This window comes from Pogona vitticeps, chromosome 3, assembly GCF_051106095.1.
Source record: "Pogona vitticeps strain Pit_001003342236 chromosome 3, PviZW2.1, whole genome shotgun sequence".
NCBI lineage: Eukaryota > Metazoa > Chordata > Lepidosauria > Squamata > Agamidae > Pogona > Pogona vitticeps.
This window is the reverse complement of record NC_135785.1, coordinates 243,250,833-243,264,921: the sequence shown is the minus strand read 5'-3', so window position 1 is coordinate 243,264,921 and position 14,089 is coordinate 243,250,833. Positions and strand designations below refer to the sequence as shown.

The window sequence follows — 14,089 nt, the reverse complement described above, 5'->3', positions numbered from 1 at the left end:
GCTTGAAGCCTTGCCACTGGCCTCCAGAACTTCTCTGAGTTCTATTTTGTCACCACCAATATTTACTATTTGCAAGAAACCACCAGACAGACTGTCCAGAGATTGGGAATTTGATGGCACCAGTATGCTGATGACACCAACTCTAATTTTACTTTCCTTAAAATTCTGAGAAAATTGTTTTGTTTCTGAACCAGTGCCTAATGGTTTGGATTGGATGAATGCAAACAAAGTGAAACTAACTCCAGACAAGATAGAGGATGTTTCCTGGTCGGCTGAAAGGCAGATGAGGGAGCAGGAAGTCAATCTATGCTGGATGGGGCTACACTTTCCCTCAAGATGCACACTGACAATCTGGGAGTACGCCTGGATTTACCCTGAGCCAAGATTTCCAGGCTTTGCAATTGCAATTAAAGCTGGCACATCAGTTCTGCCAGATTTCCTGATAAATCCTAGACTGTGGCGCTCCCTGCCAAGGCAGACTAGAGTTGCCACCTCCCTGTCCTTCCCTGGCACACAAGTACCTTCCTATCTAGTAACGCTTTTGGCAACTGACTGGACTGTTAAGGACATGAGCTTTACAGGATTATGCAGTTGAAATTAATTATTACTTTTAACTCAGAATTTTTAAAAGGTCTTAAAATTCATTCATTCATTAATAGGAAAACCAGCGGAATGATGTTTTAATATTTATAATGTACTATAATGTACTTTTAACTGTATTTGTTTTCAAATTAGACTATAAGTATCCTTTGTTGAGAGCTTTGGAGAGAAAGGTGGAATACAGACTAAATAAATAAATAAATAAATAAATGCATACATACATACATAAAAGTATAAGTCACATCAAGTGTTCGCACACTGAGTGTAAATGTGCTTGTATGCACATGGAAGAGTATGAAGTGCTGGATAATAAATGAATCTGATGAAGTGAGCAGTCCACTAAAGATCCTATGATAAATGTGATATTTGTTGAAAGAATCATAGTACTCTTGGGCGTTTGTCTCAGTCATTATAACTGAGAGATATTCTAGAGAGTTAAGGAATGAAGATGTCCCACTTCATTAGCCAGCTCTGGCAAAGCAGCAATAAACAAATTAAACCCAGTGAACTTCCCGTACAAAACACACATGTGTGACCCCGGCCTGATCACAAGCACACTGTACTGAAAGGGCAGAAGCTTCTTCCTACTTTTTCCCTACAGCAAGGTTATGCCAACAACAGGAACACCCACTGGAGAGTCTTGTGTTTCAGAAGAAATCAGTCAGCACTTAGATTCACTGGACAAGGTACAGTAATTGTAATGGGCAGCTTATCTAACAACAGTGTAAAGTGACCACATGTTTCAATTACTGTGAAGCATTTCCCATTTAATGCCTGCTCAATTTGCTGGAAAAAAATGCTTTTGCAAGACTCACTCTACGAGAGTCAGAGTGCACAAGGCTTGGGACATTAATGAGAGTGCAGTGAATACAAATCAACAACTTGTTTTCCCTCAATGCAACCGATAGCTACTGCTATGTACCCAAATTTTCAGTCTTGTTGCAGAACCGTGTCCTAAATTCATGCTTACCTGATCACATCCTGCATTCACGAGTTCCTGCAACATCTGCCTGTTGACTTCAAAAGCTGCAGGGGAGGTACTCAACTCATTAGCAAAAGGCAACAAAGAATATCTGATTTCTCGCAGTGCTTTTTGGTAAGGCCCAAACTTGGCAGCTGGTCTCATCTGCTGCTGCCTGGCAGCATCCTTCCCCACTAAAATTTTAGGGTCCAGAGAACTTTCACCACCTGGTCCAACTGGCAATCCCTGACTGGAAGACTTGGTGGGTTGCTTCAAACCTTCTCGAATTTCCTGCAGTCTTTGTCTGCTGTTCCCAGAGTAGGTGGTAGCAGGAAAAGTCTTTGGCCTCATGGTTAATCCAGTTTTGTTTCAGCATAAATACCAACTTCTATCATATACAATCGCAGGGATTTTCAATGCCATCCATCTTGATAACATAAGATTGCAATAAAACATAAAATAACAATTCCAAAGCAGGACTGTAGACTTCTGTGGCATAGACTGGTCACTCTTCTACGTTCTGCATAGTCAAGGACACATCAATGGCACTGCAAAAATATCTTGAAAGAGCAGCAGGCACATTTACTCTTCTTTGGCTCACAGTTTTACAGTTCCTTTACCCAGCGAGATATCTTAAAACTTCATCTTGCTGTTTTTCAGTATCTGGAAGAAAGAAGAACAGAGATATTTTCATGCAACTTTCTGTTTTTGTTAAAAAATTTCTTCTGAAGACCTAAGAGCCAGCCTGCAATATTGTGTCTTTGTTTGTATTTCATTATAAAATTGAAAGTTGTGGACAGTATAAAGATAGAACTATGTAGAATGTGGAAATACATCTTATTGAAAACTAAGAAGGTTCATACTTCAAATCCAACAATAAATTAAACATTAAAATATTTCACCAAACAGGAAGCACTGAACATTTTTCCTGAATAGGGATGGATGCCTGGCCACCAAGAAGGAAGTTGTACAGAACTGGAAAAACAAATGAACTAGATGAACAAAATATTGGACACAGACCAAGAAGCCCTAATCCATGGGGAAACTAAATTGGGTGGGCTTTATGCAAATCACTCTTATGACAATTTAAAGAGCAGATGCAAGATGAAAATGAACTAATCTCATGCATGCTGTGTGCCTCCACTTGTTTAAGAATACAAATGTGAGTAAGAACAATAAGAAAAAGAACCACGACATGGTTATTTTTTCTCTCTATGATAGCGGAACTATCAGATTAAACTGCTCAGTTTACAAGTTGCTGTGTAAATTTCCCTGATCTGTAACTGTCTTTCAACACCTGGTGTGGTTAAACGATTGAGATAATGCAGAGTCCTGTTTTACAACTAGGACATTTACAGCAACTGTGCAATCTGCTGAGCAGTACAAAAAGCAAGCAGGATTGGGTGCAGAGGCCACTGCACATCTGTAATACTGCAATTAGATGTGTTGAGCTATTGCATGAAACCACTTAGAAGGTCATCACTTTTGCAGAAACACAAAGTAGTGCAGTTATGGCAGCAAATCCAAACCAGCAACCTCCTCATGGCTCAAGTCAAATGCAGGCAGAGGACCCATGGCTGGTTAACACCAATAGTAAATATTTCTATCCACAACAACAGGATCAGAGATCCCCCTGCTCCATGCAATGCACAATGGTACAATATTTCGGTAAAAATTTGCTGGCTGTTAACACAGATGGTCTAAGTATACAGCATCTGCAGAACATGGAGAGAATATCTTTTGGATGACAATTCCTAGAATCCCTGAGCCAGCAAGGCATTCCAGAAACAGTAGTCCAAAAAAAGTAAAGTTTCCAACCCCTGGAAGAAGGACACACAATGCATAATATTGTGTCACATCCAAACCATGCAGCACACAGGGAGCTCAGATCTCCAAGGCAAACAGCCAAAGCAAGCAAGCAAAAAAGCATGCAAAACAAAGACCGTGCATATAAGTGCCAGACTATCAAAGACAGACCAAGTGAAGATGATGACTCATGTGCAATGCAGCACCCGCAGTCCTCTGCAGGAACCCAGAGGGCCAGAGGTGTCAGGCTGAGAGAATGGGACCCAAAGACCACCCAAGTATTTGTGGAAAGGTGGCAATACAAGGCCATGCCTTTATCCCTGCTGGGCCTCTGCCCTCTTCTGAGGATAAAAGCAGCTAAATGAGCCAACAGTTTATTGGGCTTCCATGCACTTGCCCAGTTCCCATTCATCATTTTTATTCCCAAATTCCAGGCAAATTTACATATACTTCTAAATAGAACTTGAAATCCAAGAATTAAGGATCAGAACGAAGATTTATTTCACAGAGGGCTATACTCAATCCCAGAGGATAAGTCAGGGTTTCATATGGCGCATGTGTAATTTGAAATCAACACTTTGAATTTCGTATGAGTTTTTATATATTTTCCCTATATTTACAGTCGCAATATTTGCTAGTTGCAATATTTCAAATACAATTATAGGGGAAGTAGACTTAAAGGGAGTATGAGTTTTTTTTTTTTAATCAAAACAGAGCATAGGATTTTAAAAATGTTAAGGAACACTGCTCTAATAAAAAGAAAGAGACACAACCTTCAGAAATGGGGAAAACAGAACAGTATACATAAAACTTCACGCTGGAGGCAAATCTTCCATCAATGCAAAAATGAACTAGTTACAGCACACACAGCTGGTGCAAACAGTCCACATTCCTCTGGACAGGAGCCCAAGCCTGCCTGATCAGCAGGGTAGGCGTGATAAAACTATTCATGGGATCCTTCCATTGCCAGAGCCACTAACAAATGGACAGGCTATAGGCTGATGCCAATTTAGGCAGAGAAGCGGCTCTATACAGAGCCTGATGGTGCAAAACTCTGAACCGACAACTTGGGTTCTAAAGCAAACCCAAACTCCACTGGGACTTTGCAACACCTGTAAGGTTCTAACAACATTTCTAATAGACAAATGTGCATTCCCACCCATGTTTTACTCTTCCTAAACAAGAAAACTATCCCTGCCTAAATTAAAAGGCAGCTTCCATTAACATATTTTAATCTCAATGCCTTGCTCAATTATTTCTTCTTATTTTTCAAACTATTTCCCACCTGCCTCGTTTATCTTAGCAGTTCTCTTTTTTTTAAAGCTCTTCATAGAATCATATAATAATGGAGTTGGAAGGGGCCTATAAAGCCACTGAGTCCAATCCCCTGCTCAATGAAGGAATCCAAATAAAAGCATATCTGACCGATGGTTGTCAAGTATGCACTTTGGAGTAACTAATGCAATACCACACTGACCTTATGTCTGCATGAAAGAATCAGGCATTGCAGGCTGTACAGAAAAGAAAAAGGTGCAGCACTATATTCTTACTCCTGTAAAAGAATGTCTGTTAATGGATGTTACATGCAAATAACAAGAGATGTTTTCTGTGAAAATATGTACTGTATTTACACCAGAACCTGACAGGCAAGGCTCCTGCTAAGCTGGGCGCACGTGCGTTTCTGCCTCCCTGTGCACAACTGTCTTCCTCCTCTGTGCAGCGATTGTGTTAGGTTCCAGATGCGACAGAACCCAGCGTGCGGGTGGGTGGGTGGAGTTGCACGAGAGGGAGGCAGAGCTCCGCCCAGCAGGGCTGAAAATTAGAGGGTATGTTGCTGATAGGAATGAGATTCATTTATTTTCTTTTTTAATTTATTATACAGTGGTGCCTCGCTTAACGAGTGCCTCGCTGAGCGATGAAATCGCTTAACGAGGCACTCTGGGTCATCGCTGGAGCATTCGCTCAGCGATGGCCCCTATGGGGTTTTTTCGCTTTGCGAAGATCGCTAAGCGATTCGCTTAGCGATCTTCGCATAACGAAGCCGGGGAGAACAGCTGATCGGCGGTTCCAAAATGGCCGCCGGAAGGTCCGCGCCGCATTTTCGCGCCCTGCCCTCGCTTAACGAGGGTGCGAAAATGGCGGCGCTATGAAGAAACATCGCTGAACGGTGAGTTTTCAAGCCATAGGAACGCATTGAACAAAGTTTAATGCGTTTCTATGGCTTTTTTTATTCCGTTTAGCGATGTTTCGCTATAGCGAAGGTTAATCCGGAACGGATTAACCTCACTATGCGAGGCACCACTGTATTTATAGTCTACTTTTCCTCCAGTGAGTACAAGGTGGCATAACTGCCTCTCCTCCTCACTCTATGAGGTAGGTCCACCTGAGAGACTGTCACTGGTTCAATATCACCCTGAAAGGTTTCATGGCTAAATACAGTATTTTAATTCAGGTCCTCCTGAGTCCTGGTCCAACAGCTTAACTCTACAACACACTGATCCATATATGTGTGAAAGAACAGTGTGTGCAGCATGTGAGGAAGGAACAGAAACCCAAGTGTTATACAGTCATGCGTCGCTTTACGACTGCCCCATATAACGATGAATCCGTTTAATGATGCCTTTTTTGTGATTGCAAAAGTGATTGCATAACGATGCTTCCTATGGGCAAAATCCGCTGTGTGATGTTTGGTTCCCTGCTTCAGGAACCGATTTTTTTGCATTACGAAGATCAGCGAACAGCTGATCGTCGGATTCCAAAATGGCCACCGGCTGAAGGAAATGGCCCCCTCTGTTTTCTAGGACAGATTCCTCGCTAGACAGGCACCAAAAATGGCCACTGTATGGAGGACCTTCGCTGGACGGTGAGTTTTTAGCCCATTGGAACGAATTAGCCGGGTTTTAATGCGTTTCAATGGGTTTTTTATTTTCGCTTTACGATGTTTTCGCTCTACAGCAATTTTGCTGGAACGAATTAACATTGTTAAGCGAGACACCGCTGTAAAACCATCTATTTTTTCAGAGTTTAAAGAGTCAGAGTACTGCCAGCTGAATGGTAGGATCCTGGCTGAATATGGCTGCAATTTTGTGTACCATACAGCAGGTGGGCATCACATTTCTAAGAACAACTACTGCAGAAAAGACTTTAATCCAAATTGCAGTTCATTGCTACACAGGACCATGTGCAGAGATGTTTCTGGCATAACTATGGTGCTGGGAATATGAATTGGTCCTTAAATCTGAATTAACATAGTTAGCTCTTCAAAAGCAATGCAGTGGAGGCTGCTCCATGGTGCAAACTGTTCTTCGTAACAAGCCTTACCATTTATTTCTAGGAATGTTCGCCATCCCACAATGAACTACCAAAAATGCAGTAACACCTCTTAATGCCAGAATACAATTTTAGATATAATGCCGTATTTGCACAACAAACATCAATCTATTTCCTGCTTCCAAACTGTTTGCAGCAGTATCAGGCACCATAACAATATTATCAGCAAAGTTTCTTGAAGCCTTAGCAATGGATGCGCAGAACAAGATTAGGTAACTTTTCTTTCACCATGTTTGACTGTGTGAATACGATAGTCTTCTAGCACTGCTTAGGAAAAGGGTTTTTGTTCTGGCTTGTTTTTTTTAATCCAGATTCCCCAACACTCTGAATTTCACACTGTATGGAAAGTCCCCCCTTCTCTCTCCATAGCTGCAGGCAGCACACACATGCGAAGACTATGAACAGATTACTTTAGTGATGTATATAACTACTCAGCCATGAGTACTCTGTCAATCTTATCCGTCTAGACATTAAATTCTCCATGGCACTGAAATCTCCCTCCACCAAATTATACATCATAATGTTTGTCCTGCCCTGGGGTCAAATAAACTATTCTATCATTTGGTGTCTCTTAGATTTAATACACGAATATGTTTTACTTATTTGCAATAGATTAAAATGGGGCTCAAGATGGAAATCCAGGCACAACTAATCTTCTCACTTACAAATTTTTTAAATCAAGGGTAAGGAGAAGGTAGCTATACTGATAGATCTCTAGATGATTTGCAGTAATTAGCAAGGGTTTCTTCCTCTCAACTGTTTCAACAACAACAATCCAAAAAGCGATGTGGACAGATTATATTTACCATGAAAAATTGGAGGCCGTGGATTACTACAAATACAGGAGGTAGTAGAGGAAGAAAAAAGCAGTACAAGCAGAGCAAAATTATTGAAAGCAGTGAAAATGGAGAATATTCTGAAAACACAACAGAAACTAAGGCTCAATATAAGAAACAACAATTTGAAAAGAAATTAAACAGCTGGAAAAAATAAACCACTACATGGACAACACCTGAGAAATATTGATGGAAAGCATTATCATAATTCAACACGGGCATGGTTAAAACTAGGGACCCTTAAGAAACAAACCGAAGGCTTGATTTTTGCTGCACAAGAGCAAGCATTCCAAACCAATGTGATGAAAGCTAAGATCCAAGGAGATAGTGCTAACAGCAAATGTCGATTCTGCCAAGAAAAAGATTAAACTGTGTCACACCTCATCTGTGAATGTCCAAAGATTGCACAAACAGATTACAAAGTTAGACATGACAGTGTGGCACAGTTAGTGCACTGGTCATTATGCAAAAAATATAACTTGCGGCCTCCAAAAACTCATGGGAACATCAGATAGAGAAGGTATCAGAAAATGAGGAAGTCAGGATCTTGTGGGATTTCCAAATCTAAACAGACCTTGAACATAACACACCAGACATAGTAGTAATAGAACAAAGAAATGTCCGGATCATTGACATTGCAATTCCAGGAGATGCCAAGAGTTGAAAATAAAGAATTGGAAAAACTAACAAAGTACAGAGACCTGGCAATCGAAACATCTCACGCCTCTGGAAGAAACACATTTCAGTGGCCCCTGTAGTCACTGGGACTTTGGGAACAATATCAAGAAATTTCACACAGTATTATAAGCAGTTGCAGATCTCAGAAATCACACCATCAGAGCTATTAAAATGGCAGTATTAGGAACAGCATACCTACTGTGTCAATATTTAACATATACTTAGGTTTTTGCTTAAAACTTGTATCCATTATAATACCAGCCAATGTTTTTATAATTTTGACTGTGCCTCGAGTTTTTAACAACAACAATAACAATATTAATAATAAATCCACTGATGCAGCTGCCCATGTGCTGATTATTTATCTCTTGGCCTCAGTGTTCTCTACCTGTAAAATGGGAGCATCATTGGTTTGATACTCATACCTTTAGATCAACTGAACCACTGTAAGAGGAAGTATCCATCCCATAGATGAGAACGCTAGAGATCTGGAAACAATATTCTCAAATGCAATTAGCACAAATCTTAACCATGCATCTCCCAGAGCCACTTCTCTAAAGCCTGGATCTGTGATGGGTATGAACCAATGATTCCCATCATATTTTTGAAAGATCACATTTCAAGACCCTGAAGTTCAGGATCTACTTTAAAATAGCTGCTTGAACAGCTTTATCACTTAAGTGATAACCCAGAAAGAACAATTTCAAGCATTCTAGACTGAACTATCCAATCCTGCTGCCCTTTCCCAGAAAAAAATTCCATAAATCTAGACTCCAGTCATGATGAATAACTAAAAAACAACTAGACACACCTGCAATACATAACAAGCCCATGCAAGAGGCTACCCTTTAAGTTAAATATTGCTTATAGACAAAGATTTTCCTAAATAACCAACTGAATGAATATTTTGCATATAAATCTTACAGTCATGCTGTAAGGTTATATAAGATGCTGATTAGGGCAGGATTTTGAAGGCTTAGAATTAGAGATAGGGTATATCCCTGCATAGGTGGACATAATGAGGATCTGCCCCTTGGGGGACTATCCACTCACCCTTCTGCTGCTGACGCAGGCTCCGCATTCCCTTCCTATCATTCTGGAGCTCGTGGTCAACTAGCCACCTCTGGCAGGAGGCAGGACAACGAGCCTCCCTGCCAGATCGAAGAGTGGCTAGTCGACCACGGCTCCAGAGCAACAGGAAAGGAGCATGGAGCCCGCAGCACCAGTGGAAGGGTAAGTGGACAGTCCCTCATTAGGTCCACCTGTGCAGGGGTATTCATATTCATATACAAATACCCCCATTTCTAGTTAGAATCTTTTTTAACTGAAGGCATAACAGAGACGTTTCATTTCCTAGGGATATCTTCTCACTTGTACATGTGCATCTCAGGCTCAAGAGTAGCAGGGTAACAAAATAAACATCTAATGCTCACCACTTTTTAAAGAATGCAACCACCAAGTTCTCCCAGCCAGAATTGTCACCAGCATGGCAGTTCAAATCCCGTAAAATAACTTGACCAAACTCTGTGATGCTACATATTTATTTATTATTATTTATACTGCATCATCTATTTGAGGTAAGCAAATCAAAAAGTAAGAAAACTGTAGAACAATGAAAACAACTGGTGGAAAATGCAATGTACCATGCTTGGCAAAGAAGGACTGCCTTCATGAGAAAATCCATCTACATCTTCTAGTCCTATGCAAGATGTATACTGTGCACAAAAAGTATGATTGGCTTCAAGGAATTTTTCATATTATCAAAATATAATATGTGCATATGCTATACTTTGTGAGAATCAGAATGTCAATAAAGCACCTTAGCCACCCCATAAAGCCATGCACCAATACATACAAAGAAATTAAGCTAGAATTGTCATCAGAAACCAGGAGAGTCTGATATAATGTAATTTCAGCAACAGGAGCTTAACTGATGTGCGGTGACAGAAACTCTGGTGGGATTTTACTGTATCATGCAGAAGTACTGGGGCCCATGAGTTGGGATTTCAAAATTGGTTAGTCTCACTTTTGCTGTGCTTCTCAGTATTCCATTGGCATTCTCCTTCTGTACTAGTTCTGTACTAGGTGGCATTCTCCAACCCCTTCCTGCATGTTCAAGATGTGCACATCTATTCTGTGAGCACATCAGTGCTGGTGCCCATTTGGTTCTGGCTGCAGCTGGGGGCACCATTCAGCATTGGCGGAAATTTAGAGGGAACGTTGGGCACACTTCCTCAATTCTCTTTTAAACTAGCACATATTCCATTAGTTTCGAGCAATGGTTACTAGAAATATTTATCTTTGGCCACATTTCACTCTCTGAAAATGTCCAGAAAAAATTATTTTAATACACCTAGGTTTACTCCAGTAGAAGTGGGAAAAGATCAAATATCCCTATTCCAATTTGCTACACAAAAGTAAGATGCACAAAACTGATTAATACAAAAAAGAGCACACAGGATCCTTGTTACCTGTCTAGTCCACTTCCCTGTTTTAAAGCATAAAACATGCAGATAAGGCTGCTATTTCATTTCCATCTAGCTGGTATTTTTCAACATTCCCACCGTGATTCACAGGCTCCTCAATTCTGTAACCTGACAAATTTGCCAGATGAATTGCGCGTTACATCAGCTGCTCCTATGCTATAAACGCTGTTGTGCTAGACATACGGAGGGAGCACTGGATTACACAATTATCATGAGAGATCAGAAGAAAGAGTAAATCAAGAGGCTTCTTGTCCCAGCCTGACCTCAAAATGTACAAACAAATGTAGAATCACTGGATGCAAACCATTCCCACTTGTCCCTAAAGACATCCCATTTGTCCCGGTATAACCTGCAAGTAATTGCAATATCTGTTTCTAACCTAAGAGTCTCAGTCAGCTTTCCAGGCCAATAATGCAGCCAGATGTAACTTGCACTGCAGACAATCCTTAGTTGCTGTAGGTCCTTTACTGCAGAACTTTGTAAGTCTACAGAAACTGATGGATACTGCCTGTGTTCACAATTCATATTACTAGGCTTTTCTTTTTTTAATGTAATTGTAATATTTTTTTCTTGGATAAACTGTGCTCTATGTACATTTTTCCTGGGTAGGTAGGGCTCGTTAGCCTGGGAAGGCAGCCCATCTAGGAGAAGGAAAACTCTGATTTTAAACCTCCACTGCCTTGTGACTATATCCACCGATGGAAAAGGCTTCAGGGGTTAACCTTGAGGCAAAATCCAGAGCCAGAGTCCCGGAGACAGTTTGTGTCGTTCTGGCAACTCCTGCGACGTCGCTGGAACCAGTTGTATTGGCTCTTGCCTTTCCATTGGACTATTTCAGCAACATGGAGAGGGGGGATTTGCTGCTTGGGTAACAGCCTATCCTCCATATTATTTTACCCAGCCTTCATGCTCTGGAGAGGACACTCCAGCTTCGCATACAGTGTCGAAGTCCTCCATACAGAGCATGTTACCATGGTCTCTCGAGACTGAAGGATGCCTATGATGATGATGTACATTTTTATGTTTCACAGCAATCTTTATCAGGAGCTGGTGGGGAAACAAGTTTCTTCTTTGTGAAGCACATCCCTCCAGATGTTACTGGACTGTTAATCTCATCAGCCTTAACTAGGGATGGGGACTCACAACTCGCAAGTCCCTGTCAAACTGGACTTAAGTCACACCAGCAACTTGGCTCAGACATGACTTGGGGGTTTGGGGGGGGACTTGGGACTCGACTCATGACTTGGAATTATGCTGTCTCTGGGCATACACTGGTTTATCAGTGGCTGGTGCATGTGTGGGTAGAGGCAGTGGGCCAGCTCAAGGAAGGAAATCAGGCTGCTGTCTCTGAAGATGGTGGCGGCGGCAGCAGGTAGGTTGATGATAAGGAGTGGGAGAGGCCCAAGTCTTTGGGTCCCAAGCCTCAGGGGTGCAGCAAGTGACTTGAGAGTTGGACTTGGGACTTAATACCAAAGACTCAGAATCAGACTTGGGACTTGAGTCCCAAGACTTGCCAATATCCCTGGACCTAATCTATACAACCAATGGAGAGGAATGATGGGAATTACAGTTCAACAACATATGGAAGGATGCACTCTTCCCATTCCTGCCCTAAGCATTTTGCCCAATGAATTTCATGTTGAATTTTAATTCTCTGTACTGAAGTACAGGGAAAAAGTGCACTATCCTGGCACATTCCTATGCATGGATACTGAAAAGTATACACTCCAATTTGTTTAACACTTTCTCCACGGTAACTATAGGATTACACTGGCACTCCATTATGCCAGCATCCTTATCCAAAATAAACAGGACTTAGTAAGTGGGTAGCCAGTGTGGTGTAGTGGACAAAGTAATGGACTAGGACTCAGGAGATCTGGATTTGATTCCTTGGCTCTGCCATGGAAACTCACTGAGAGGTGAAACTGGTAAAACCACTCCTTAAATACCTCATTTACCTTGCAAACCCTATTAGGATCTCTGTGAGTTCTGACTTGACCGCACATAACAACAACTCTAAGTATAGTATGTTTATTCAGTAAGTTGAATGCATTTTTAGAATAGTCATTACTTCTGTTTAATGCAAAGACAAGAGAGCTGTGTCAACTTTAAAACATAACAGTTGTATTGTGGCATGAACTTTCTTAGGGATGAGCCTGTGCCTGATCAAACTGGCCGTTGGTTACAAATGTCATAACAAATTTGATGACTTTTAATCTGTAGCTAAGGTCAGAAGACCAACAGTCGTAAGATCAAATCCACACAACGGAGTGAGCTCCCATCACTTGTCCCAGCTCCTGCCAACCTAGCAGTTCGAAAGCATGTAAATGCAAGTACCGGTAGATCAATAGGGACCACCTCGGTGGGAAGGTAACGGCATTCCATGTCTAGTCACGCTAGCCACGTGACCACGGAAACTGTCTACAGACAAACACTGGCTCTACGGCTTGGAGACGGGGATGAGCACCGCGCCCTAGAGTCGGACAGGACTGGACTAAATGTCAAGGGGAACCTTCACCTTACCTTTGGAATGAATATATACCTCTTAAGCTACTCAAACTCAGGAAGAAGAGGAAAGTACAGTACTGTTTGAAAACCTCTACCAAGTTGAATCATATCACCCAGATCACATTAGACCACCTAATTTCAAAGCTGATTGTAAAGCAGGAGCACAATTGAATTTAAAATTGTGGAAAATACTACAATGGGTCCCAAGTGTTACAAGTGACCATGTCCTGAATTAAACCCCATAAGAGGATGCAGAAATCAAGTGTTAGGTAAAGGAGGCAACACAACTAAAAACTGGAGGCAGAGGTCAGCACCACAAAAGTCTGCTTTACTGGGTGGGTGGGGAGAGAGAACAGCAAGCTCCCGATTTTTCCTGTTCCACTCTCCTGAATTCTCCAGAAATGTCAGGAGTCAGGACAGTCTCCCCCCCACACACACTTCAGCTGAGAAGGGCAGCGATCAAACAATGGTTCTGGGGACAGAAAAGTCATGGTCAGCGGCCTGGCTCAGCATTCTCTCTCACACACAGACTCCCAGTCTTTCTCGCAAATGTCTAATATTCCAGGAGTGGCCCTCAAGAAAATGTCGGGAAAACAAGGCCCGACTGTAGATAAGAGTTCCGTGGTGCTGGAGGAAGCGGCTCCCTGACTTCTCCGGCCCGGGTCCTGGGACCAGAGAGCCGCCCTGCCACAGAGTTTTACCCCTGAGAGCCCCACAAAGGGGGGCCCGGGCGAGCCGCAAAGGCGAGGGCAAGAAAGTTTCCTCGGCGCCGGTTCTTTCCTCCCCTCAACCCCGGCCAAGAAAGACCCGCGAGGGGGCCTCGAGCCTGGTCAGAGAGGGAGCGCCCCGTCCGGGCATAAAACGGGCCCTGCCGCCGGCCAAAC

General features: G+C 42.1%; 1 protein-coding gene across 2 annotated transcripts in view; it reads right to left on the bottom strand.

Moving 5' to 3' along the window:
- LATS2 (large tumor suppressor kinase 2) overlaps positions 1-14,089 on the bottom strand; it is a 64,978-nt gene that overhangs the window by 49,178 nt on the left and 1,711 nt on the right. Inside the window, exon 2 of one of the 2 annotated variants that reach the window (XM_020802029.3) lies at positions 1,571-2,224. In XM_020802029.3, coding sequence (XP_020657688.3) covers positions 1,571-1,912 — 342 coding nt within the window. In that variant the 5' untranslated portion in view covers positions 1,913-2,224. Of the gene's footprint in view, positions 1-1,570; positions 2,225-14,089 lie in introns of those variants that run through there. The other variant, XM_020802030.3, reaches the window with a different exon arrangement.